The 25204-nt window shown below is 47.6% G+C and overlaps 1 protein-coding gene across 1 annotated transcript; it reads left to right on the forward strand.

Annotated features, from left to right (window-relative positions):
• The first annotated feature begins 9162 nt into the window (after positions 1-9162).
• Positions 9163-25057, forward strand: STRC (stereocilin). The gene is made up of 29 exons (XM_070519653.1): positions 9163-9211; positions 9498-10304; positions 10394-10418; positions 11167-12421; positions 13405-13467; positions 13565-13675; positions 13847-14013; positions 14210-14396; positions 14538-14653; positions 14918-15050; positions 15405-15587; positions 15847-15885; positions 16067-16234; positions 16410-16475; positions 16951-17079; positions 17378-17436; positions 18247-18370; positions 18477-18589; positions 20172-20307; positions 20720-20916; positions 21114-21204; positions 21416-21572; positions 22248-22417; positions 23038-23193; positions 23592-23734; positions 23926-24074; positions 24335-24432; positions 24529-24676; positions 24874-25057. Exons 1-29 carry the CDS (start codon positions 9163-9165, stop codon positions 24960-24962), a joined length of 5328 nt encoding a protein of 1775 aa, XP_070375754.1. The 3' UTR covers positions 24963-25057.
• The last annotated feature ends 147 nt before the right edge of the window (positions 25058-25204 follow it).

Consider the following 25204-nt stretch of genomic DNA (forward strand, 5'->3'; position numbering starts at 1 on the left):
ATCACGTTGGTTGATTTGCAGATGTTGAACCATCCCTGTGTCCCTGGTATGAATCCCACTTGATCATGATGTATGATCCTTTTGAATTGCTGAATTCTGGTTGCCAAAATTTTGTTGAGAATTTTTGCATCTATGTTCATCAGCAATATTGGCCTGTAGTTCTCCTTTTTTGTGCTGTCCTTGTCAGGCTTTGGTATCAGCGTGATGTTGGCCTTGTAGAATGTGTTAGGAAGTGTTCCATCCTCCCTAATTTTTTGGAATAGCTTGAAAAGTATAGGTATTAAATCCTCTCTGAAAGTTTGGTAGAATTCCCCAGGAAAACCATCTGGTCCTGGGGTTTTATTCTTGGGGATGCTTTTGATTGCTGTTTCAATCTCTTTCCTTGTGATTGTTCTATTCAAATTGTTTGCTTCTTCTTGAGTGAGCTTTGGGAGATTGTAGGAATCCAAGAATTTATCCATTTCCTCTAGGTTATCCATTTTGCTGGCATATAGTTTTTCGTAGTATTCTCTTATAATCCATTGTATTTCTGCAGAGTCTTTTGTTATTTCTCCTCTTTCATTTCTGATTTTGTTTATTTGAGCTTTCTCTCTTTTTTTCTTTGTAAGTCTGGCTAGGGGTTTATCAATTTTATTAATCTTCTCAAAGAACCAACTCTTTGTTTCATTGATCCTTTCTACTGCCTTTTTTGTTTCAATAGCATTTATTTCTGCTCTGATTTTTATTATTTCTCTCCTTCTGCTGACTTTGGGCTGTGTTTGTTCTTCTTTCTCCAATTCAGTTAGGTGTAGTTTAAGATTGCTGATTTGGGATTTTTCTTGTTTGTTAAGATGTGCCTGAATTGCGATGAATTTTCCTCTTAATACAGCTTTTGCTGCATCCCATATGAGTTGGTATGGCATGTTATCATTTTCATTTGTCTCCAGGTATTTTTTTATTTCTTATTTAATTTCTTCAATGATCCATTGCTTGTTCAGTAGCATATTGTTTAGTCTCCACATCCTTGTGCCTTTCTGAGCTTTTTTCTTGTAATTAACTTCGGTTTTATAGCATTATGATCGGAGAAGATGCTTGTTATTATTTCAATTTTTTTAAATTTGTAGAGGCTTGCCTTGTTTCCCAACATATGGTCTATCCTTGAGAATGTTCCATGTGCGCTAGAGAAGAATGTGTATTCTGCTGGTTTTGGATGGAATGTTCTATATGTGTCTATTAAGTCCAACTGTTTTAGCTTTTTGTTTAGCGCCACTATTTCTTTGTTGATTTACTGTCTGGATGATCTGTCCATTGATGTGAGTGGGGTGTTGAGGTCCCCTACTATTATTGTGTTATTTTTTATATCTTCTTTTAGGTTTGTTAATAGTTGCTTTATGAACTTTGGTGCTCCTGTGTTGGGTGCATAGATATTTATAAGTGTTATTTTTTCTTGATAAAGTGTCCCTTTGATCATTATATATTGGCCCTCTATGTCTCTCTTTACCTGCCTTGTCTTGAAGTCTGTTTTGTCTGATATAAGTATTGCGATACCTGCTTTCTTTTGTTTGCTATTAGCTTGGAGTATTGTTCCACCCCTCTGCTCTGAGCCTGTGTTTGTCCTTGGAGCTGAGGTGTGTTTCCCGGAGGCAACAAATTGTTGGATCTTGTTCTTTAATCCATTTTGCCACTCTGTGTCTTGTAATTGGAGAGTTCAATCTGTTTACATTGAGGGTGAGTACTGATGCATGAGGGCTTAATGCTGTCATTCTGTTGCTCGTTTTCCAGTTTTCTTGTGTTTCCTTTGTTTCTTGTCCTGTGTGTTTTAGCCTACCCATTGACTTCTGCAATTTCTTATGCTGGGTTTCTTAGATTTTTCCTTATTTATGTTTTGTGTCTCTGTTCTGTTTTTTAGTTTAGTGGCTACCCTGCAGTTTGTATTCAGAATCTCGTGTATAACACAGTCCATTTTCTGGTGGTCTCTTACTTGCTTAGCCTAGACTGATTCAGTCCCTTTCCTCCTCCCCTCCTAAATTATCATTTTCATCTCTTATTCCAACTTGTGTTGTGAGTTTGTGGTTAGAGTGATAAGATTGTCTTTGCTTTGGTGATTTCCTTCCCTTTCTCCTAATGCTATAGTTGAATATTTGCTATCCTATTCAGATTCTATCTGTTTGTCTCCCTACTCTGTGTTTTGTGACCCCTCACTCCCTTTTTTTCTTTTTTCAGGTATGAGAGCCTCCTTGAGGATTTCTTGTAGTGGAGGTCTTGTGGCTACAAAGTCCCTTAGCTTTTGTTTGTCTGGAAAAGATTTAATTTCTCCCTCATATCTGAAAGATGTTTTTGCTGGATAGAGTATTCTTGGCTGAAGATTTTTATCCTTTAAAGTTTTGAATACGTCACTCCAATCTCTCCTAGCTTGTAAGGTTTCTGTAGAGAAATCCGCTAAAAGTCTGATGGTGGTTCCTTTGTAGTTTATTTTATTCTGCCTTGCTGCTCTGAGTATTCTTTCTTTGTCCTTCATTTTTGCCATTTTTACTACTATATGCCTTGCAGTAGATCTTTTTACATTGACAAATCTAGGAGATCTGGAAGCTTCCATCACACACATTTCTCTCTCAATCCCTAGATTTGGGAAGTTCTCTTCTATTATTTCGTTGAGCACACTTTCTGCTCCATTTCCCTTTTCTATGCCCTCAGGAATTCCTATGATTCTTAAGTTGCATTTTCTCATAGAGTCAGCTATTTCTCTGAGATTTTCTTCAGTTTTTTAAATTCTTAGTTCTCTTTCTTCCTCTGTCTGGAGCCATTCAGCTTGTCTATCTTCGCTTATGCTACTTTGCTCCTCTATGGTGTCTACCCGGGCATTCAAGGAGTCCGTATTCTGTTTTATCTGATCCATTGTATTTTTCATCTGTAGTATTTCTGATTGATTCTTCTTTATAGTTTCAATCTCTTTTGTGAAGTAACTCCAAAACTCATTGACTTGTTTCTCTATATTTCCCTTTACCTCATTGAGTATTTTGATGATAGCTATTCTGAACTCATTTTCACTTAGTTTACCTATTTCCAAGTCCTCAGGACATACTTCTGTGTTTTTATTGTTTTCCTGTTGGACTGGAGCTTTTATAAATTGCTGGATGGTAGAGGAGTGGTTTTTGTGCATAATGCTATTATTCGGTTGCAGTTACAGCCTGTCGCCACTAGATGGGGGTCGAGAGCCACACGTTCTGAGCCCTCTGCCTTTAGCTGCAATGGCGGCACACAGCATGGGTTGAGGGAGGAGGGGCACTTTCTCTTGTGTGCAGACCTGGATTCCAATCAGCTCTCACTCTCTGGTTCCCTGGGGTCTTGGCTTGATGGGGTCCTCCATGCAAAAGCTTTCCCCCTTTAGAGGGTTTCTGCACAGGTCTGTGGGAGTCCTGGATGATCCCATGGATGTGCAGCCCCTCCTCCCCTGCACCTTCTCTCATGGAGCCTCCCACGGCAGTGATCCCAGTCTCTAGGCGAGGGAGCAAAGATCTCTCTTACCCCGTTCCAGCTCCAGCCTCTCCGCCCTCTGTCGTTTGGCTGCTGTGGGTCTCTGACAATCTGTGTATTATTAGGATTCTTTTGGTTGGAATTCAGTTGCTCCTTTTGGTTGTAATTTGGAGGGGAGAGAATCCCGGGTGAGCTCACTCTGCCATGTCACTGACATCACTCCTCATTGTAGTTTTGATTTGCATTTTTGTGATAGTTAATGATGTTGATCATCTTTTCAAGTGGCTGTTGGCCATCTGTGTATCTTCTTTGGAGAAATGCCGGTTGAGATCTTTTGCCCATTTTTTAACTGAGTTGTTGGTTTTCGGTTTTTTGTTGTTGAGATGTATGAGTTCTTTGTATATTTTGGATATTAACCCCTTATCTGATATATGGTTTGCAAATATCTTCTCCCAGTTGTTAGGTTGTATTTTCATTTTGTTGATGGTTTCCTTTGCTGTGCAGAAGATTTTTCGTTTGATGTAGTCCTATTTGTTTGTTTTTTCTATTGTTTCCCTTGTCTAGTCAGACATGGTATTTGAGAAAATGTTGCTAAAACCAGTGTCAAAGAACATACTGCCTATGTTTTTGTCTAGAAGTTTCAGAGTTTCATGTCTTACATTCAAGTCTTTAATCTATTTTGAGTTGATTTTTGTGCATGGTGTAAGGTAATGGTCTACTTTCATTCTTTTGCATGTGGCTGTCCAGTTTTCCTAACACCATTTATTGAAGAGACTCTCCTTTCTCCATTGTATGTTCTTGGCTCCCTTCTCGAAAATTAGCTGTCTGCAGATGTGTGGGTTTATTTCTGGGGTTTCAGTTCAGTTCCATTGATCTCTGTGTCTGTTTTTGTGCCAGTACCATGCTGTTTTTGTTATTATAGCTCTGTAGTTATTTTGAAATCAGGGAGTGTGATACCTCCAACTTTGTTCTTTTTTCTCAGGATTCCCCTTATCTCTCCTTCCATTCTGAATGATAACCTTCCTGGATAGAGTATTCTTGGCTGTAAGTTTTTTCCTTTCAGAATTTTAAATATGTCATGCCACTCTCTTGCCTGTAGGGTTTCGGCTGAGAAGTCCACTGATAGCCTTATGGGCTTTCGTTTGTATGTTACTTGTTGCCTTTCTCTTGCAACTTTTGGAATTCTCTCTTTACCTTTAATTTTGAACATTTTCATTATAATGTGCCTTGGTGTGGGCCTCTTTGGGTTTATCTTATTTGGTGCTCTCTGTGCTTCCTGTACTTGGGCATCTGCTTCCTTCCTTAGGTTAGGAAAGTTTTCAGCTATTATTTCTTCAAATAGATTTTCTGCCCCTTTGTCTCTCTCTTCTTCTGGGACACCTATAATATCAATGTTGGTGTGCTTGATATTGTCCAAGATTTCCCTTAGACTGTTCTTGCTCTTTTTAATTCTTCTCTGTTTTATCTGTTGAGCTTGGGTGATTTCTTCTAGTCTTTCATCCAGCTTGCTGATCTGTTCTTCTGTATCATGTACTCTGTTATTGAGTCCCTCTAGTGAATTAGTGAATTTTTCATTTCCAGTATTGTATTCTTCATTTCTTTTTTTGGAAGATTAGCCCTGAGCTAACATCTGCCATGAATCCTCCTCTTTTTGCTGAGGAAGACTGGCCCTGAGCTAACATCCATCCCCATCTTTCCTCTACTTTGTATGTGGAACACCTACCACAGCATGGCTTGCCAAGCGGTGTCATGTCTGCACCCAGGATCTGAACCAGTGAACCCTGGACCACTGAAGCAGAACATGTGAACTTAACTGCTGTGCACCAGGCTGGCCCCAGTATTCTTCATTTCTGATTGGTTCTTTTTTTATTTTCCAATTCTTTGTTGACATTCTCACTGTGTTCATTCAGTCTTCTCCCAAGATTAGTGAGCATCCTTATGAGTTTTTGTTTGAACTCTTTGTCAGGTAGATTGCTTATTTCTGTTTCATTTAGTTTTTTTTCTGGAGTTTTGTCCTGTTCCCTTGCTTGGAACGTATTCCTTTTCCTCTTCATTATGCCTCTTTCTCTGTGCTTATATCTATATATTAGGTGAGTCAGCTATGTCTCTTGATCTTGGAGAAGTGACCTTATGTAAGAGATGCCTTTTGAGGCCCAGCAGTGTGCTTCCCTCTTGTCATCAGTCCAAATGTTCCAGGAGTGGCCCCTGTGTGGGCTACTTGTGTCCTTCTGCTGCAGCAGGGTTGCTTTTACCAAAGATACCGAGGGAGTCTAGTGGGGGTCATTTTAAACTGAAATCACCAACAGAAATGAAAAATTGTGGCACTAATTAGACCATGAAAAGGACACTTATTTACAGTATGTGAAGGAGGCATAATATTGACTTGTTTGACCTCAGTTGGGAACATACACGTGGAGTGACTCAAATTTTTCACCACTCTACCTATGTCTGTGAATAATTGTGAAAATACCTCGTGTTGATTTGGGGGTCACAATAAATTTTAGTGAGCAGGCAAATTCAGAAATACAGAACTTGTAAATAATGAGAATTGACTGTAATTTGTTTTTTTGTGCTAGTGGAATCAATTCCAACTCCCAGGGACCCTGTGTATAGCAGAGCAGAACCCTGTCTGGTCTTTTTGCACCATCCTTTCATCTTCTGGTGCTATATCAGACAATGCTCCACTGTTATTCATAGGGTTTTCATGGCCAGTTGTTTTGGAAGTGGGTGGCCAGGTCCTTCTTCCTAGTTTCTCTTAGTCTGGAAGCTCTGCTGAAAGCTCTCCACCATTCACATACTCTGCTGGTATTTGAAATACCAGTGGCATAGCTTTCAGCATCACAGCAACAAGCAGCCAACATAGTATGACAGCTGACAAACGGGTAGTGTACTTCCCTGACAGGGAAACAATTTGGTGTGGCAGTGAGAGCATCAGATCTTAACCACTAGACCACCACCAAGTATTGATTTGGGGATCATAAATGAATTTTGGTGAGTAGGCAAATTCACAAATTCAAAACTTGCAAATAATGAGAATCGACTGTAAATGCTGTGCGATAATTTGGAGCTTTAGGCTACTTGGCCTGTGACACTGCCATCTCAACATGCAGTTTTTAGGTTACTTCAACAGGGAAGGGATGGCTGGAGTGTCATATACTATCCATTGTCCAGAACTAATCACCTGACCCCACCTAACTGCAAGGGAGTGGGAAATGTGGGGAATGCTTGGATAATGAGTGAACAATATATATTTCAGTTACAAAAGCAAACCCCAAAGGAAGAAAAATCATTGTACTTTATGCAAAGGGAGGCATCTGTTCTTGTCAGGCAGAGAGTGACCTATGGGAGGTTTGAGACAGTGAGGATGTTTCAGAATTCTCAACTCCTTTGGCTCCTCCCAGGTATCTCCATTCCAGTTGCCAGATCACAGAGCCTTCCAATCATCCCACCAATGTTATCTATTTCACTTTAGCAAGACACATGATTAATTTCTTGTTCTGGATCCTTGCAATTTCAGTTTGTTGGTTCTGTTTTTCTCTCTTCCCATTTGATCATCCATAGATTAGAACTTGTCTCACTCTTGTTGAACTTATCAAACTATAAGCAGTAACCTGCTTATATGAAACAGCCTGATATATTTGCTGTAAGCCCTAAGTACTTCACCCTCAGTTGGCCCATAGTCTGAATCCTTGGCAGCAACGGGATTGCTTAACCTAACTGCTTGCTACATCATCATGTGACCTGCCAGGAATTCCCCCTCTTGGGTTGAGGGAGTCCTTATTGTTCCCCTCTCTGCTTGACTCAGCCAGTTTCATACTTGTTCTAAGGGTCTTTCACTCAAGATACTACTTCTTGGTCACAATTTCTGTATTAATTGGGACTCTTTAGTTTCAAATAAAATAATTCATGTTGAGCTAGTCTAATAATAATAGTAGTAACATTTGGTGAATGTTTATTCTGTACCAGTGCCTGGCACATGAAAGGTGCTTACTCTTTGTTGAAATGAATGCTAGATACTGTGCTAAGTACTTTAAATGCATTATCTAATTTAATGCTCACAACAACTCCATACTAGTATTTCTCCTTTCTACAGAAAAGAACACTGTGACACAGAGTGGTTTAGAAACAGCCCAGGACACACAGCTAGTAAATATTGGAGCCAGGATTTGAACCCAGGCCATCTTATTTTTTGCTACCCTATCAGCAAAAAAAAAAGGGGGAGGGGGAATTTATCATAAGAGGGTTATTATAAACCAAAGGCAGAAATTCATGTGGATTGCAGGATGAGCTGGAACCAGAAGCTTGAAAGCTTTGGGAACCCAGGCCATATTCTTCCTGTTTCTCTTCTCTGCTCAGACTAGATGTAGTACCTTCAATGGGCAAAGGAGAAATATTGGTAAAGTGTCACAATAGATTATTTCACTGGTCCCAACTTTTGACTTACCTTGGAAAATCCTAGCAGTGCCCTCAACTCCTTTTGTGGCCCGGGCCAAGTCTTTCTATGTCTTTAGGCTTCAATTTCCTCATTTATAAAATGAGAAGTTTTTACCAGAGGATTCCTCAGGTCCCTTCCAGCTCTAAAATTCTATGATCCTAAGGAAAGCTTCTAGGGCAGAAGTGTATTAATAATGGATTTGAACATGTGGGTTTGGGGGATAGAATAGAGGACAGTTCTAAGGAAAGAGGGACAGAATAAAGATTTAAGTGGAGTCTCAGTGTTGAATTACTGTTTAGAGCTGGTATCAGGTAAAGGCCTTTGGGGATATGTAAATAGGGGGCAGAAAAAACTTCTCACCCTGATCAGACCAGATTATTTTGAATGGGACCTCTCTGATCTATGAGCAGTTCTCTCTCTGTCTCATTCTCTCTCTCTCTCTCTCTCTTTCTCTCTGTGCATTTATATGTGTGTGTGTGGGGAGTAGCCCCCTTGCACAGTGATTTAATCTAGTTTATCTCTTTTCTCAGCTCAGAATTTTCTATAGGGCTTTCCTGTAGGCCACAGCATGAGAGCCAGAAGGCAAATCCAAACATCTGACTGTCCTAATGAGCAAGTCACACCTCTGTGTCTATTTCCTTATCCATAAGATGAGAGGTTTTGTCTATGTGATCTCTGAAGTCATGTCTAGCTCTTAACATTTTGTGGGTCTGGGTACTGAATCAAAAACAACTCTCCTGCTCCTGAAAGATCCATCCTTGGATCGGATCTTTGTCTTCATTTCTCTTCTCTGTTTACATCTGGTTGCCCAGTTCCTTTCTCCTGGGCCCCATTTCTTCCTCAATTCCCTCAAATCCTACTTTCTTTTACCTCTTTTTTATCTTTGTACAAAGACACTTTGTATTTTTCTGCAGAGCCCCCAGATTATACCCTGGGTCTCCAGTTCTCCATCTCCATGTCTGCCTACTCCTACCTGCATCCTGGCTCCTAACTGAAGCTATCTCCTTGAGTTCCTCCGAGGGCCCCCTGGGATCCCCTATCATTCATCCCTCTCACAGAAGCACACCTTTCTCCAAAGCCAAAGGATCAGGTATTCAGTGGCTCAGGTGGCAAACCTGCTGTCAGGTTACAGATATTGTTTCCTGAAAGACCACACTACAGTGTGGTGTCAGTGGAGACTCAAACTGTATGCAGGGCCCTGCCCTCACCTGGCTATCCCGCACAAGGTGAGAATAAGCAGAACTCACCTCTAGTACCAGAGCTCACTTGGAAACATGGCTCTGAGCCTCTGGCCCCTGCTGCTGCTGCTGCTGTCCTATGCAGGTGAGAGGAACAGTGAGCAGGGCTAGGGATGAAAGGGATGGTTGCTGGGAAGAGACTTAAGAGTGCAGAGATTAACTGTTCAGGTGAAAGATAAAGAGGCAAGGAAGAGGGGCAGAGACTGGAGCTAAGGGAGAAAATGAGGTTTAAGAAAGCAGGCCAAGACTTACTGTAGGCTGGTGAAAGGGATTCAGCTCACCATCTCCTTCACCACATCTCTAGATCAAGGCCAGGACTGACCTCCAGGACAGGGCTGCATTTAGGTTCTAGGCTGTTTCCCTTTAGTGACCTCTGGTTTTTCTCCTTACAGTGACTCTGGCCCCTACTGGGCCTCAGTCCCTGGACCCTGGTCTCTCCCTCCTGAAGTCATTGCTCTCTACTCTGGACCAGGCTCCCCAGGGGTCCTTCAGCCGCTCACGTTTCTCTGCATTCCTGGCCAACGTTTCTTCTTCATTTGAGCCTGGGAGAATGGGGGAGGGACCAGTGGGAGAGCCCCCACCTCTCCAGCCCCCTGCCCTCCGGCTCCATGATTTCCTAGTGACACTGAGAGGCAGCCCAGACTGGGAGCCAATTCTAGGGCTCCTAGGGGATGTGTTGGCACTGCTTGGACAGGAACAGACACCCCGGGACTTCTTGGGGCACCAGGCAGGTGTGCTGGGTGGACTTGCAGAGGTGCTGCTGGGAGCCTTAGTTCCCAGGGGACCCCCTACCCCTACCCGGGCCCCGTGTACCCGTGATGGCCCCTCTGACTGTGTCCTCGCTGCTGACTGGTTGCCTTCTTTGCTGCTGTTATTAGAGGGTACACGCTGGCAGGCCCTGGTGCAGGTGCAGCCCAGTATGGACCCCACAAATGTCACAGGCCTCAATGGGAGGGAACCAGTCCCGCACTTTTTGCAGGGTTTGTTGGGTTTGCTCACCCCAATGGGGGAGCTGGGCTCTGAGGAGGCTCTTTGGGGAGGTTTGCTGCGCACAGTGGGGGCCCCCCTCTATGCTGCCTTCCAGGAAGGACTGCTCCGTATCACTGACTCCCTGCAGGATGAGGTCTTTTCCATTCTGGGGCAACCAGAGCCTGATGCCAATGGGCAGTGCCAGGGAGGTGAGTGCTGCCAGGTCTGGGACTGGGCTGTGGCAGGGCAAGAAGGGGTGAGATTGGGGTAGTCCTTTTCCTTACCCTTTCCTTTCTAGGCAACCTTCAGCAGCTGCTCTTATGGTAAGTAACAGGAGAGGAGTTCTAAGGTATTGGGCCTGGGAAGTTATCAGCCTCCAGAATGGAAGAGGAAGCTGATGGGAGGTGTGTGGTTTAGTGGTTTTGGAGTATAACTGGGTTGGTGTCCCAGCTCCACCTCTTTCTAGCTATGTGACTTTGGGCAAGTTACATTCTCATTCGATGCTTCAGTTTCCCCATGTGTAAAATATGGATAATATTAGCTACTGCAGAGTTCTTGTAAGGGGTTCAATGAGTTGATACTGTATGTGTAAACCACATAGAACTGCATCTGGCACACAGTGCTCAATAAATGTTAGCTAATAAAGATGGGGCATGGAAAGAAAGGACAAGACTGGACTCCTCCACCCCTTACTACTTCAGCACAACAGTGCCAGAGCAGTTAGACACATTCAATTGCTGGGCAGATCTCCTGATATGAGGCCAACTGAAGGTTGTGTTTAAGCTGCCTAAAGGCATACAAAGAAAGGAGGAAGAAGGGGGCCAGGTGGACGGAAGGGACTCCAATTGGGCTGCTCCCGGGTGATTTTGGGCCTTGGCAGGACAGATCTCTCTCCCTTTTCCCCCATCCTAGTATTTAAACCAGTAACACCTATACTCCCAGGGACCTCACTTTTGGAAAAGCCTACGCTTGCCACCCAACCCCCTGCAGGGCTCTGGGCCAGGGTCAGAGTCTTCAACTGGAAGAAATGTAAACTGACCAGATCCTGCCTGCTCCTCCCTCTGCACCCAGGGGCATCCGGCACAACCTTTCCTGGGATGTCCAGGCGCTGGGCTTTCTGTCTGGATCGCCACCCCCACCCCCTGCCCTCCTCCACTGCCTGAGCACAGGTGTACCTCTGCCCAGGGCTTCCCAGCGCTCAGCCCACATCAGCCCTCGCCAACGGCGAGCCGTCTCTGTGGAGGCCCTCTGCGAGAACCACTCAGGCCCAGCACCACCCTACAGCATTTCCAACTTCTCCATCCAGTTACTCTGCCAGCATGCCAAGCCTGTCACCCCTCAGCCCCCTCCCAGCACCGCTGCCATCTGCCAGACAGCTGTGTGGTATGCAGTCTCATGGGCACCAGGTGCCCAAGGCTGGCTACAGGCCTGCCATGACCAGTTTCCCAATCAGTTCCTGGAGGCGATCTGTAGCAGCGTCTCCTTTTCAACCCTGTCCGGCCCCATCCGCCGCCTGGTGAAGCGGCTCTGTGCTGGCCTGCTCCCACCTCCCACCAGCTGCCCTGAAGGCCTGCCCCCTGTTCCCCTCACACCAGAGATCTTCTGGGGCTGCTTCTTGGAGAACGAGACTCTGTGGGCTGAGCGGCTGTGTGGGGAGGCAAGTCTTCAGGCTGTGCCCCCTAGCAATCAGGCTTGGGTTCAGCATGTGTGCCTGGGCCCCACCCCAGATGTCACTGCCTCCCCACCCTGCCACACTGGACCTTGTGGGGAACGCTGCCCAGATGGGGGCAGCTTCTTGATGATGGTGTGTGCCAATGACACCATGTATGAGGCCCTGGTGCCCTCCTGGCCCTGGCTAGCAGGCCAGTGCAGGATCAGTCGTGGGGGCAATGACACTTGCTTCCTAGAGGGGCTACTGGGCCCTCTTCTGCCCTCCCTGCCACCACTGGGACCCTCCCCACTCTGCTTGGCCCCAGGCCCCTTTCTTCTTGGCATGCTATCCCAACTGCCACGGTGTCAGTCCTCTGTGCCAGCCCTTGCCCACTCCACACGCCTACACTATCTCCTGCGCCTGCTGACCTTCCTCCTGGGTCCAGGGGCCAGAGGGACTGAGGCCCAGGGGATGCTGGGTCAGGCCTTGATGCTCTCCAGTCTCCCAGACAACTGCTCCTTCTGGGATGCCTTCCGCCCAGAGGGCTGGCGCAGCATGCTGCGGACGGTTGGGGAATACCTGGAACAGGAGGAGCACCCGACCCTACCAGGCTTTGAACCCACTACCAGCCCCAGCTCTGGTATAAGCAAGATGGAGCTGCTGGCCTGCTTCAGTGTGAGTGATCTGTCAAGGTGAAAGCTTCTGAAACAGGGGGATGGGCCTCCAGGAGAATTCTCTAATACTGATGCAGTAGTGTAGCGTAGTGGTCTAAGCACACAGCTCTGGAGTCAGATAGGCTTGGGTTCACATCCTAGTTCTACGATGGACCTCGGACAAGTTATTTAACCTCTCTGAGCAATATTTTTCTCATCTATAAATGGGGGACAATAATGGTGCCACTCTTTTAGCATGGCTGGAAGGTTTACATGAGACAATACATGCTATGGGCTTAGCATGGTGCATGATACATAAATATGCAATAAATGTTATCTCATTATTCTTTCTGACTCTTTGACTCTCCCCCTTTCTGCTGCAGAAAGGAAAGGGATCAAGTTAGAGGGCTGTAATTCTGTCCCTAGACAGGTACAGGAGGCTGGCAAAATACAGGAAGATAAGGCCGAAATGAGAAAAATTCAGGGTGACTATAAATCAAAAGACTTGGGTTCTAGGTTCAACTATGCCACAAATCAGCATGGTCTTAGGCAAGTAATTTAATTCAGCTTTTCTGGGCTTCAGTTTCTTCTCTGTAGTGTGAAGGGGCTAGAATATGTGAATATCATCATTCATTCATCAAGTGCCCGTTACGTGTAAGGCAGCTTGCTGGGTTCTGTAGGTTATATAAAGATTCCTTACTCCATGTTAGGACCCTCCTTTCTCAAGCTCTGGGACCAGTGAAATGGAATTAGACATAGACTCATAGTAATTTCATTCAGATCTAAAGTATTTATTGAGCCAGCTATGGATCTGGCATGGGAAAGGATATAAGAGAAGTTAGAGACATGGTCCCTGACCTAAAGGAGTTTACTATCTGAGGAGACACACATACTAGCTTCAGATGAAGGATAAGCATCCTAGCAAGGGGAGTTGGAGTGCCTGGGGAAGCTTCAGGAGGGACAAAGGAGACAGCTCTCTTGGTGTCTTGTCTGTCTCCCCACTAGCCTGTGCTATGGGATCTGCTTCAGAGAGAGAAGAGTGTTTGGGCCCTGCAGATTCTAGTGCAGGTAACAGATGGAGGGGCACATGGGTGGACTGGGTGACAGCTGTGGCCTGAGTTCCCTGCCCAGTGAGGTCATACCTACCATGACCTCCTACTCCCAGGCGTATCTGCACATGCCACCGGAAAATCTCCAGCAGCTGGTGCTTTCAGCAGAGAGGGAGGCTGCTCAGGGCTTCCTGACGCTCATGCACCGTTCCTGGGCCCAGCTGCAGGTGGGCATAGAGGGAGAGGGGAACAAGGGTGGAGGGCGAAATCTAGGAATCAAGAGCACCTGGAACCTGGTGTGCAGGGGGCTTGCCCCAGTGGAAGGAGGAACTCAAGAGAGGAGATGGCAAGGATACTGAGCATCTCCAGAGCCAGTATCCCTTCCTGTGCCCCAACAGGTACCACCATCTGAGGAACAGGCCCTGGGTCGCCTGACAGCCTTGCTGCTCCAGCGTTACCCACGCCTCACCTCTCAGCTCTTCATTGACCTGTCACCGCTCATCCCCTTCTTGGCTGTCTCTGACCTGATGCGCTTTCCACCATCCCTGTTGGCCAACGACAGCGTGTAAGGACTCCACACCATTCCTCCTGATCCTGTCAGAGTCAGGCCAACCCCACCCACCTAGAGCAGCCCCTTCCTGTGCTTGTCTCCATTGAAACTAGGGAGAACCTCTTTCCTATCTATGACAGCAGAGCTGTAGAGAGCCAGGGGACAACAGTTTGGAACAGGGTCAAGGGTTAAGACCCATTGCTCTCCCCAGGCTGGCTGCCATCCGGGATTACAGCCCAGGAATGAGACCTGAACAGAAGGAGGCTCTGGCAAGGCGACTGCTGGCCCCTGAGCTGTTTGGGGAAGTTCCCGCCTGGCCCCAGGAGCTTCTGTGGGCAGTGTTGCCCCTGCTCCCCCACCTCCCTCTGGAGAACTTTCTGCAGCTCAGCCCTCACCAGGTATGAGAATGATTCTCTTAACTTGTCTAGCCCATCTTCTGCTAGGTGGGACAGGAATCAGTGGCATGTCTGCTAGTGAGCCCCTCCCAGCAAATGTCCTACAGTGACCCCAACACAAGCTGACCCCTCCCCTCATCTCAGATCCAGGCCCTGGAAGATAGCTGGCCAGCGGCAGGTCTTGGGCCAGGGCATGCCCGACATGTGCTGCGCAGCCTGGTGAACCAGAGTGTCCAGGATGGAGAGGAGCAGGTGCGCAGGTGAGTGGTTGTGGGATCAGTGATCAAGGCCAGAGTGGAGGAGAGACAAGTACAGCTGCCATGGTGGGTTGGGGTCCTAGGAAGGAAGGGGCAAAAGAGTAGGCAGTGGCCCAAGGCAGTGTAGGGCTCCAGGAGAGAGGCCTATCTATAGCGCTCACATTTCCTAGGTTAGTAGTCAGAGTGCCTACTCCAAGTACCCTCATGGTCCCTGCCTTAGTACCAGCCTCAGTGACTGCATTCAGGCCAGCTTCATGTCCTCCTCAGGCTGGGGCCCCTCGCCTGTTTCCTGAGCCCTGAGGAGCTGCAGAGCCTGGTACCCTTGAATGATCCAATGGGGCCGGTAGAACGGGGGCTGCTGGAATGTGCAGCCAACGGGACCCTCAGCCCACAAGGACGGGTGAGCCCTTTGGCACAGGTCTACAAGACTCCAGGCTTTCCCTGGGTCTGTGTGACTTGCCCAGTCATGTCAACTAAGCTTGAGTACAGTGGTGCCAGCTCTCCCCCGACCTCTGCCACCTCCGTTACTTACTCCATGGCCATTCTTATCTGTTACCTCCTCTTCCTGACCCTACCCTATCTGGTCTATGATGCCCCAAACATACCCTTTGACATCTTGAACCCAATCTGTGCCTGTCCTATCCTTGATTCCAAGCCCTAGCCAAGGCCCTGGGAAATCCAGATGTGGGATTAGGGAGAAGGTTTAATGTTCACCTGTCTTTTCTCTCCTGTCCCAAACCTTCTTTGGTTATAGGTGGCATATGAACTTCTGGGGGTGTTGCGCTCGTCTGGAGGAGCTGTGCTGAGTCCCCGGGAGCTGCGGGTCTGGGCCCCTCTCTTCCCTCAGCTGGGCCTCCGTTTCCTGCAGGAGCTCTCAGAGCCCCAGCTTAGAGCCATGCTCCCTGCCCTGCAGGGAACCAGTGTCACACCTGCCCAGGTGGGCCCATCTCACTCCCTGCATCCACCCTCTACCCCCTGGAACCCCAGCCAAGAGAATTACATTCAGGGATACCATCAACCCCCATGAAGTCTCCTTTTCCTCTGTCCCAAGGAGGACTTCCTCATTCCCCTTCCTCAGATCAAGAAGAGCCCTGAGCCAGTTTGATCACTGCAGGTGGTAGAGAGGGAGCTGGGAGTTTTGGAGGGCAGGCCCTAGGGACCTGAGAGCTGCTGTTTCCTGTCTCATCCCACCTTAGGCTCTCTTACTGCTTGAACGGCTGCTGCCTAGGCACGGCGTGAGTAGCAGCAACTTTTCAACATCCCCCAGAAGTCTGTCCCCCTTTTCCCTGGTTCCTGCATCTGTCCCTTCTTCCCTCTCAGGTCTCCTCATACCTGCTGCCTTGATGTCCTGTGATTGTTGTCTTCCCCACCACCCTGCCCCTCTTCTTCAGGCCCCTTGTCTCTCTTGCTCCCCAGCTGTCCCTGGAGGAACTCTGCTCCTTACACCCTCTACTGCCAGGCCTCAGCTCCCAGACCCTCCAGGCCATCCCTAGGCGAGTTCTGGTTGGGGCCTGTTCCTGCCTGGCCCCTGAACTGTCACGTCTCTCAGACTGCCAGACTGCAGCACTGCTGCAGACCTTTCGGGTATGAGAGCAACAGGGAAGATGAGACAATTGGGGATGTGGGCTCTGGTTGGGAGGAGGGCATCTTCCCTGTGGTCAGAGAAGGCCTCCCAAACCTCCCCACTTCCTTATACACACACACACACACACACACACACACACACACACACACATGAACACTGCCAATTCTCATGCAGGTGAAAAATGGAGTTAAAAACATGGGTACAACAGGTGCCGGTGCAGCTGTGTGTGTCCCTGGTCAGGTATGTGTGGGATCTCCTGACTAAGCTCCTCTGTAGGTCCTAGGGCTAGTTCCTTATGGCTGGTGCTGCATCACACACTCCCCGTGCAGTGGCCCTGAGAGTTCAGGGTAGCTCTGTACCCACCAAGACATTAGCTGTTCTTCCCAGTTCCAGATGCAGGACAGCATGATCCACGCTGTCCTAGAACGTTGAAGCCAGAGGGTTTCAGAAATCTTCCGAGCCAACCACACTGCTTTCAGATAAAGCGACCAAAGCTCAGAGAGGCTAAGGAACCTATCTCAGGTGCCTAAATAGCAGCAACACTTACCACAACCGCCTTTACTGTGAGGGCTCTCAGATGTGCATTGCTATAGTGGCACATGCCATTCCACACTTATCCTAGCTTGTTACCTTTCTGCCCCCATGGTTCGCTTTCTCTGAGGGCTGAGTCCAAACCCTCTCACCTATCACTACACTGCTACACCATCCCCACCAGCTGCCCATCCCCACCATCTGGCCAGACTGCCTGCTTCCCCTGCTCCCACTAAAGCTGCTACAACTGGACTCCGCGGCTCTTCTGGCTGACCGAAGGCACTACCGGGAGTTTCCCTGGTCTGAGCAGCAGGTAATTCTCCCCACGAACCCAAGAACTCCCCTCTCTCAATATATCCCACCTCCTTTACCCGTCCCTCAGCCCTAGATTGGGTGCCTTATCCCTAGAATCCCTTATAATGTGACTTGCTTTGCCCTTTCTTTTCCCCTCCTCCATATTCCTCCATTTCCCTCTCCCTCTCTGAGAGGGCATTTGGGAGAGTAGGAGGCTGCTGGGACCCACAGGATGGAGCGGCAGGACTGTCCAAGGCATCTTAGGTCGTTGGGCAATATCTCTGCCGGGAAGCGGCTCTTCTTTCTTTCTCTTGTAGGCACAGTTTCTCTGGAAGAAGATGCAGATGCCCACCAACCTTACCCTCAGGAATCTGCAGTGAGTAACTTGTGTTGAGCAGTGAGTTTAATTCAACTAACATTTTTGAGCACTTACCGTGTGCCCCGTGGTAATGTGCCAGGTACCACATGATACGCAGTGGGGGATATGGGGATGAATGATGCATGGTCCTAACCTGTGGCCATTCTCCTGGCTCCTCTTCTCCTCACCCTCCTTCCCTTCCATAGCACCATACCTATCCTGACTGGATCTAAGGGATTCAGAAGACCTGGGTTCAGATCCAGGCCCTGTCACTTATTTGTGATCTTGGGCAAGTCATTTAACCTCTCTAAACTTCAGTTTTTTCTTCTGTAGAATAAGAATTAAAATGGTGCCAACCTCACAGGTAGTTGTTATGAAGATTAAATGAGATAAGGCATATAAGGTCCTTAACACATTGCCTGACCCAGTATAAGCTCCCAATAGACATTTGCTGTTATTAGTCAAATCCAAAGTGACTTCAGAGCCACTGGCCAAACAGCAATAAGTAAGTATCACCTTACCTCCACTCACAGTACAAGAACCAGGGGCTTCAGAATATGAATACGTGGCTCTAGATTCAGTTTACCATGTTTCTAGTAGAATGATGTTGGGAATGTTACTTGACCTCTATAAATCTTTATTTTCTTCTCTGACAAAAAAAAGCAATGATGTTGTGGGGAGCCAATGAAAATATCTATGGAAAAACATTTCTTAAACTGTAAATTACCATAAATGAACATCTGTACTTGTGTTTAGAGTGTTGATATCAAGGAGCAGACAGGCTGTGGCATGTGTTGAATGAGCATCTACCCACCTGCACACCCACAGGGCTATGGGCACCCTGGCAGGGGGCATGTCCTGTGAATTTCTGCAGCAGATCAACTCGATGGCAGATTTCCTTGAAGTCGTGTACATGATCTATCAACTGCCCACTGGGGTTCGAGGGAGCCTGGTGAGAGGGCTGCTTGGGCATTGGTTTGAGGCAGGGACCTTCGGTACAGAACCCAGTCCCCATGCTCAGCTCTGTCCTGACCCTGCTTCCCCACCCTGTCCCGCAGAGGGCCTGTATCTGGGCAGAGCTACAGCAGAGGATGACAATGCCAGAGCCAGAGCTGGCAACTCTGGGGCCAGAACTGAGTGGGCTGGACACGAAGCTACTCTTGGACTTACCGTAAGTACTACAGCTGGAGATACTGGATTCTCAGAAGGTTCAACCTGGGATAGAAGATCTGCCTTTAGGAAATGCCCTAGAGGTGGTGGTTTTCTGTCTAGTGGTTTCTTGACATCAGTTATAGCCCAAAGCAGGGGATTCCATTCCAAGTTGCTCTATGTATTGACTGGCTCCCAGAACATAGCCCAAGCATAGGACAGCTAAGGGTGGTCACACCGTGATGTGACCTGCCAAGCAATCTTAGTATAACCTGGAGCCACATTAATAGAGATAGAATATCTGAAATAAGGGAAGCAATAGTCCAATTCTACCCTGGAGGATTGTAGTCTTCTTAAAGCACTGTGCTCTCAGTGTGTTCAGAGGAGTAGATGAAGAGAAAATATATTAAACATGATAAATATCTTGAAATACCCCAGGGGCTATTAAATAGAAAATACATTGGCATGTTTCTGAATGGCCCCATTGGGCACGACTAGAACCAATGAATGAAAATCAGATTTTTTGCACAATACGAGGAAAACTGAGGTATTGAGTTCCCAGCCATTGAAGCTATTCAAGCCTATGCTGGATGGCCCCATGGCAGGAATGTTGTAGAACAGATTCAAGTATGAGTTGTGGGGAGAGAAGACTAGATGAACCTAAGGCTCCTCCTCACCCAGAGATTCTAGGACTTGGATAAGTATCTCACTCATAGGCTTCTTTTCCCATTTTACTCCCATCCCATTCCCATTGCCATCTGAACTATAAGTCAGGGTAGGTAAAGGCTGGTGTTAGTCTTCCTGGGGATGAGGCGATGGTTAAAAACAGTTGACTCCATCCTTACATTTTTATTGGCCTTTCCACAGTTTTTGGCTTTTGTGCTACTGGCTCAGTTCCAGAGTTTGAAACCCTAGGCAGAGTACAGGATGTCACTTCTGATTTCTGGGAAAAAGGCCTTTTTAAAAAAAAAAAAGAAAGAAAGAAAGCCATTCAAATCTGTTTAAATATATTGGTTCTTGGAGATAATTTAGAATGCCGAGGACCTGGAGGAGGTGAAAAATCCTGGGTCAGGAGTTGGCAGACCTGAGTTCCTCATTTGTGAAAGAGGGATAAGAAAAATACCTATCTTATCCCCAGATTTTGTCATAAGGATCAAATGTGATAACACCTAAAAAAAACTTTGTGGATTGTAGAGTGCTATACGAATGAGAGGGGACCTCTTCACAACAAGCAGAGGAAGGGTGGCACTGTGGAAAAAAAGAATTGGGAGTAAGACCCCACAATTGGATCTCTGTGAACCTTGGTTTTTAATGTATAAAATGGGGAAATTTTTTCATGATACTTAATATTTGGGGCTTTTGATTCCACTAGATGGGGTAGGATTGTTTGTCATTTCTTCACGAAGACTAGAAATATGTCACTCTCTTTGTTCTCTCCCTTCAAGCAATATGGTGGGAATTGGATCTGGGGCTGTTTAATAGCAGTTCTTGTCCAGGGCCACAGGGTTTGGTCTGGGGTTACCTCCTGTCTGGGTAATGTGACATTCTGTGGTCCCTCATCAACTTGGCTCAGTTTTGAGTGCCCTGTTGTCAAATTGCTATAGGGTCCAGTTGATGGACAGACTGTCCAATGAATCCATTATGTTGGTGATAGAACTGGTACGAGGAGCTCCAGAGCAGCTGCTAGCACTGACACCACTCCACCGGGCAGCCCTGGCAGAGAGGGCACTACAAAACTTGGTAAGTGTCCATCCTATCAAACTCAGAGCTGCCTCCTGGGCAATTCTTACCCCTTAGACAATGCTTTTTGTCTTCTAGGCCCAACTCCACACTTTTGCTGCTAAATAGGTTCTTGTCTACAAGGTTCTAGCCCCTAGATCTACCTCTGGGTTCTATTCCTTGATAGCCTGCTTCATGTTTCTTGTCCACATCCCTTGGAGTCCAAGAAATGCCTTGGATTCCACTTCCTGGTCTTTCTGCCTGCTCCTATCTGGACTCATTGTTTAAGAAAGTGAACAATGGTAGTGGACACCATAGGGTGTTGAGTCGGGAGCTGGAGGGAGGGAAGGTCAAAGGTCTTGGTGTCTTGATCAAAGAGTCTGGTCTTCTGAGTCAGAGGTGCATTGTCCCAAGGCATGATGCCCCTCCTCAGGCTCCAAAGGAGACAACAGTCTCAAGGGAAGTGCTGGAGACATTGGGCCCCTTGATTGGATTCCTGGGGATAGAGAGCACTCGACGGGTCCCCCTACAGATCCTGCTGGCCCATCTCAGTCAGCTGCAGGGCTTCTGCCTAGGAGAGCCATTTGCTACAGAGCTGGGATGGCTGCTATCACAGGAGCCTATTCTTGGGTATGGCCTTTTGGGAACTTCAGATTCTAACTTATCCTACACCCATCCTCTGAACCACCATCATCAGTGGCAGCCCATTCAATATGCTTGAGGTCCCTTGGAGGCCTGCGTTCCCAGTCCTAGCATGTCCTCTTTTCCCCTTCCTCTTCCTCTCATCCCTCAGCACCCAAGCCCCTAATCTTCTTCCTGTCTCCCAGGAAACCAGAGTTGTGGAGCCAGGATGAAGTAGAGCAAGCTGGACGCCTAGTATTCACGCTACCTACTGAGGCTATTTCCTTGATCCCCAGGGTGAGGTGAAGGAACAGGGAGGGAGTAAGAGCAGAGAGGGAACTGGTGAGCTGGTTCTGGGGAGCTAAGGCCAAGGAGGTTGAGGGCAAAGGAGGTGAAGCCTGAATGTGGGAGAGACTGCTAAAAGGGGACAGGATTTTGGAATTACAGCTGTAGCAGCTGGCCCTGACCTACCCAGGTCTCCCCACCCTCCCTCTACCTTCTCATACAGGAGGCCTTGAGCCCAGAGACCCTGGAGCGGCTCCTAGAGAAACAGCAGATCTGGGAGCAGAGCAGAGTTGGACAGCTGTGTGGGGGGCCACAGCTTGCTTCCAAGAAAGCAGCCCTGGTAGCTGGGGTTGTGCGCCCTGCTGCGGAGGATCTCCCAGGTGAAACTACCCAAATACTCATACATCTAGCATGGTGTACAGGACTGACAATGCAGTCAGAAGTCTGGGCTCTAGGTGTGTTGTGCCCTTTGAGCAGATTTGCACACCTTCTGCTCTCTGGGCTTGGGTTTTCTAATGTAAAAAGCACAGGGATGAGAGGGATGATCTTCAAGGTCTCTTCTAGTTCTAGGGTTCTACAGCTCTGGGAATTTATAACCCATTACATTTTTAGCCCAGCACTCCCCTTTTCCTGCTCTCTTATCCCTGTTAACAGTTGACAGACAGCTCTAGGCTTGGCTAAGTGTGGCACTCTCTGCTGGGGAGATGCTTTGGATGTAGGAAGGAGACACTATGAGGCTAGGGACCTGGGTTCTAATCCGGCTTTGTCATCAAATCCCTGGGTAACTCCCTCAGTCTTCCATCTAGACAATGAGGGGCTTGTCTTCTCCAGTCACTTTTTCTCATATCCTTTGAGTCCTACAGATCTCACACTGTAGTGATTCCTTGACCCATACTGACCACATTGCCCTGTCTTCCAAAGGTTGGAGGGGTTACTGCATCTATATGTAATATATATCTATATCTATATCTATATCTATATCTATATCTATATCTATGCTCTCTGGGCATACTTTAATACTGTACTGACCCCCTGGCCCTGTCTTCCCCCTTCAGAACCTGTGCCAAATTGTGCAGATGTACGAGGGACGTTCCCAGCAGCCTGGTCTGCAACCCAGATTGCAGAGATGGAGCTCTCAGACTTCGAGGACTGCCTGGCACTATTTGCAGGAGACCCAGGACTAGGGCCTGAGGAACTACGGGCAGCAATGGGCAAGGCAAAACAGGTTAGGGGTGAAGAGGTCAACTGGGGTTGGAGATGGAAAAACATGAGGAAGCTGGTTGGGTGGCGTGAGACACAAAAGAATGGATAGCTGGGTGAGAGGTGTGGGAAATAGGAGATAGAAGAATTAGAGGATTTGGATCCTGAGGAGGAAGTCAGAGGGGATGAATTCTGAGGAAAGGAAGCTAGTGCAATGAGAAGAGGGCCTAGAGCAGTAGTTACCGAACTTTAGTGTGTATTGAAATCATCTGGGGAGCAGGTTTTTAAAATGCCGATGCCAGGGTCCCATACTAGACTCACTGAAGAAGAATCTCTAGGATAAGTTCTGGGCATCTGCATTTTAACAGGCACCCCTGGTGAGTCCGGTGCACATAAAAGTTTAGAACTTGTAGACTACAGTCTGCTGTTCTTCCCTCTTGAGACTCTAGAATCTTTCATTAACACCTTAGTCAGAGGAACCTTAGTCCAACCCTCTCATTTTATAGTTGAAGAAACTAAAGACCCAGAGAAGGCAAATGATTTGCCTAGAGTTACACAGCTAAGGTCAGAGGCAAACTAAGACCTAGCATTCTGACTCCTAGTCCAGTGCTTTTTCCATTCACGTTGTTCCTCTCTTTCTCCTAGTTGTGGGGTCCCCCCAGGGGATTCCGTCCTGAGCAGATCCTGCAGCTAGGTCGGCTCTTGATAGGTCTAGGAGAGCGGGAACTACAGGAGCTGATGCTGGTGGACTGGGGAGTGCTGAGCACCCTGGGGCAGATAGCTGACTGGAGCTCCATCCAGGTAACACCTCCTGTCCTCCCTACCACCTTCCAATCATCCACCCCACAGATCCAGGCCTCTAGGTCATCTAAAGCCTAAGGAATTTTCCCTGTAACCCTGCCTGGCCATTCTTTCTATCTTTTCTTAATACCCCACACTAGTGGCCTTAGGGACTCTATGGTTTGTTCACTCTGAGGCCCTGGACACATAATACTCCCTCCTGTCTCTTCTCCCTGACGCCTTCTCTTTTTCCATCCTTCTTTTTTTGGGATCCTCAACTTACTCCATGGCTATTGGATCTTCAGGTCTTAATAAAAGAATATAATCCAGTAGTACTTGTCACTTCCCTAATTACTTTCCCATCCATGAATTCAACCATGACTGCTCTTATTATTCTGTGCCCGCCACTCCCACCGCAGCTCCGAGTTGTGGTCTCCAGTTTCCTGAGGCAGAGTGGCCGGCATGTGAGCCACCTGGACTTCCTTCACCTGACTGCACTGGGTTACACGCTCTGTGGACTGCGACCAGAGGAGCTACAGCATATCAGCAGTTGGGAGTTTAGGTCACCTGTGGAGGGAATGTGTGGGTGGTGGTGCTGAGGTAAAGGTGGGCTCACTGGGGAGGAAAGAATCATGAAGGAGTCGTCCCATGGAGGAAAGAACCCCACTTGAAGTCATCTCTACCCTCATATCATGACCACAGACCCTATCACCATGACTGAATCCTTCTCCCTTCCTTCCCACTCTTCCACAGCCAAGCAGCTCTCTTCTTGGGCAACCTGCATCTCCAGTGCTCTGAGGAGCAACTGGAGGTTCTGGCCCAACTACTTGTGCTGCCTGGTGGTTTTGGCCCAGTCAGTAACTGGGGGCCTGAGATTTTCACTGAAATTGGCACAATAGCAGGTAGGGAGGCTGGGTCACAGCTGGTGCTAGTTGTCAGGGGTTGGTTTCCATACCATGGGTGGACTGGGTAGAGGACTGCTCTGGAATTCTTAAGGTGGGAGTCTGAGAAGGCATTTAGGTAAGAGGTTGGAGATGTGTTGGGGGAGGTCTATGGTAGGGTTCTTTGAGAGTAGTTGGAGGAGAAGGTCTTCAGGTTTGAAGAGAAGGGAGAAAGCCAGTATAAGACAATGTTTGGATGCCCATCCTACTTGCTTCAACAGCTGGGATCCCAGACCTGGCTCTTTCAGCACTGCTACAGGAACAGATCCAGGGCCTCACCCCTCTTGCCATTTCTGTCATCCCTGCTCCTAAATTTGCAGTAAGCATTGATGGACTGGGCTCTGGGGTGACCACAAAAGAGCCAGGGCCCAGTGGGAGCTACAATGGATGTACCAATTTCTGCCCCCACCCCCAGGTGGTGTTCAGCCCCACCCAGCTATCTAGTCTCACCAGTGTTCAGGCTGTTGCTGTCACTCCTGAGCAAATGGCCTTTCTGAGTCCTGAGCAGCGACGAGCAGTTGCATGGGCCCGGCATGAGGGGAAGCAGAGCCCAGAACAGCAGAGTGAGTTCCCAACAGCACAGCTTGACCCTCCAACTCCTCACTCAGAATCTGACCCCTAACTTGGTGCTGTCCGGTTCATAGAACCCACTCAGGGAGATCCCTGGAGTGAAGGGGTCTATAGTCAGGTAGTTACCAAGTATCAATGGCTCCTGAGGAGCAGAGTTGTGATATTCTTCCCATTTTCTGTATCATTATAGGTCGAAGCACAGCCTGGGGCCTTCAGAACTGGTCGCAACCCTGCTGGACCCTAGCATTGACCATCTGCTTCCTTGGCAGCCTGCTATGAGCCTGTCTGTATGGTTAAAGAGAGAGATTGTTGGGAAAGAAACTTTAAGTAATAATGAATAAAGTGCAAATGGAAGTGCATTCTAATTATCCTCAGGAAGCTGATGAGAAATATGGGTAAAATGCTAATGCTTTCCACCCACCTGAGAATCAGTGTTCCTGGCATGCCATATCTGGAATCTCTTTCCATCATAAATAACCCCACTGCCTCTTTTTTCTTAGAGGCTAGTCCCTCCTCACCCC

This window comes from Equus asinus, chromosome 2, assembly GCF_041296235.1.
Source record: "Equus asinus isolate D_3611 breed Donkey chromosome 2, EquAss-T2T_v2, whole genome shotgun sequence".
Taxonomy (NCBI): domain Eukaryota; kingdom Metazoa; phylum Chordata; class Mammalia; order Perissodactyla; family Equidae; genus Equus; species Equus asinus.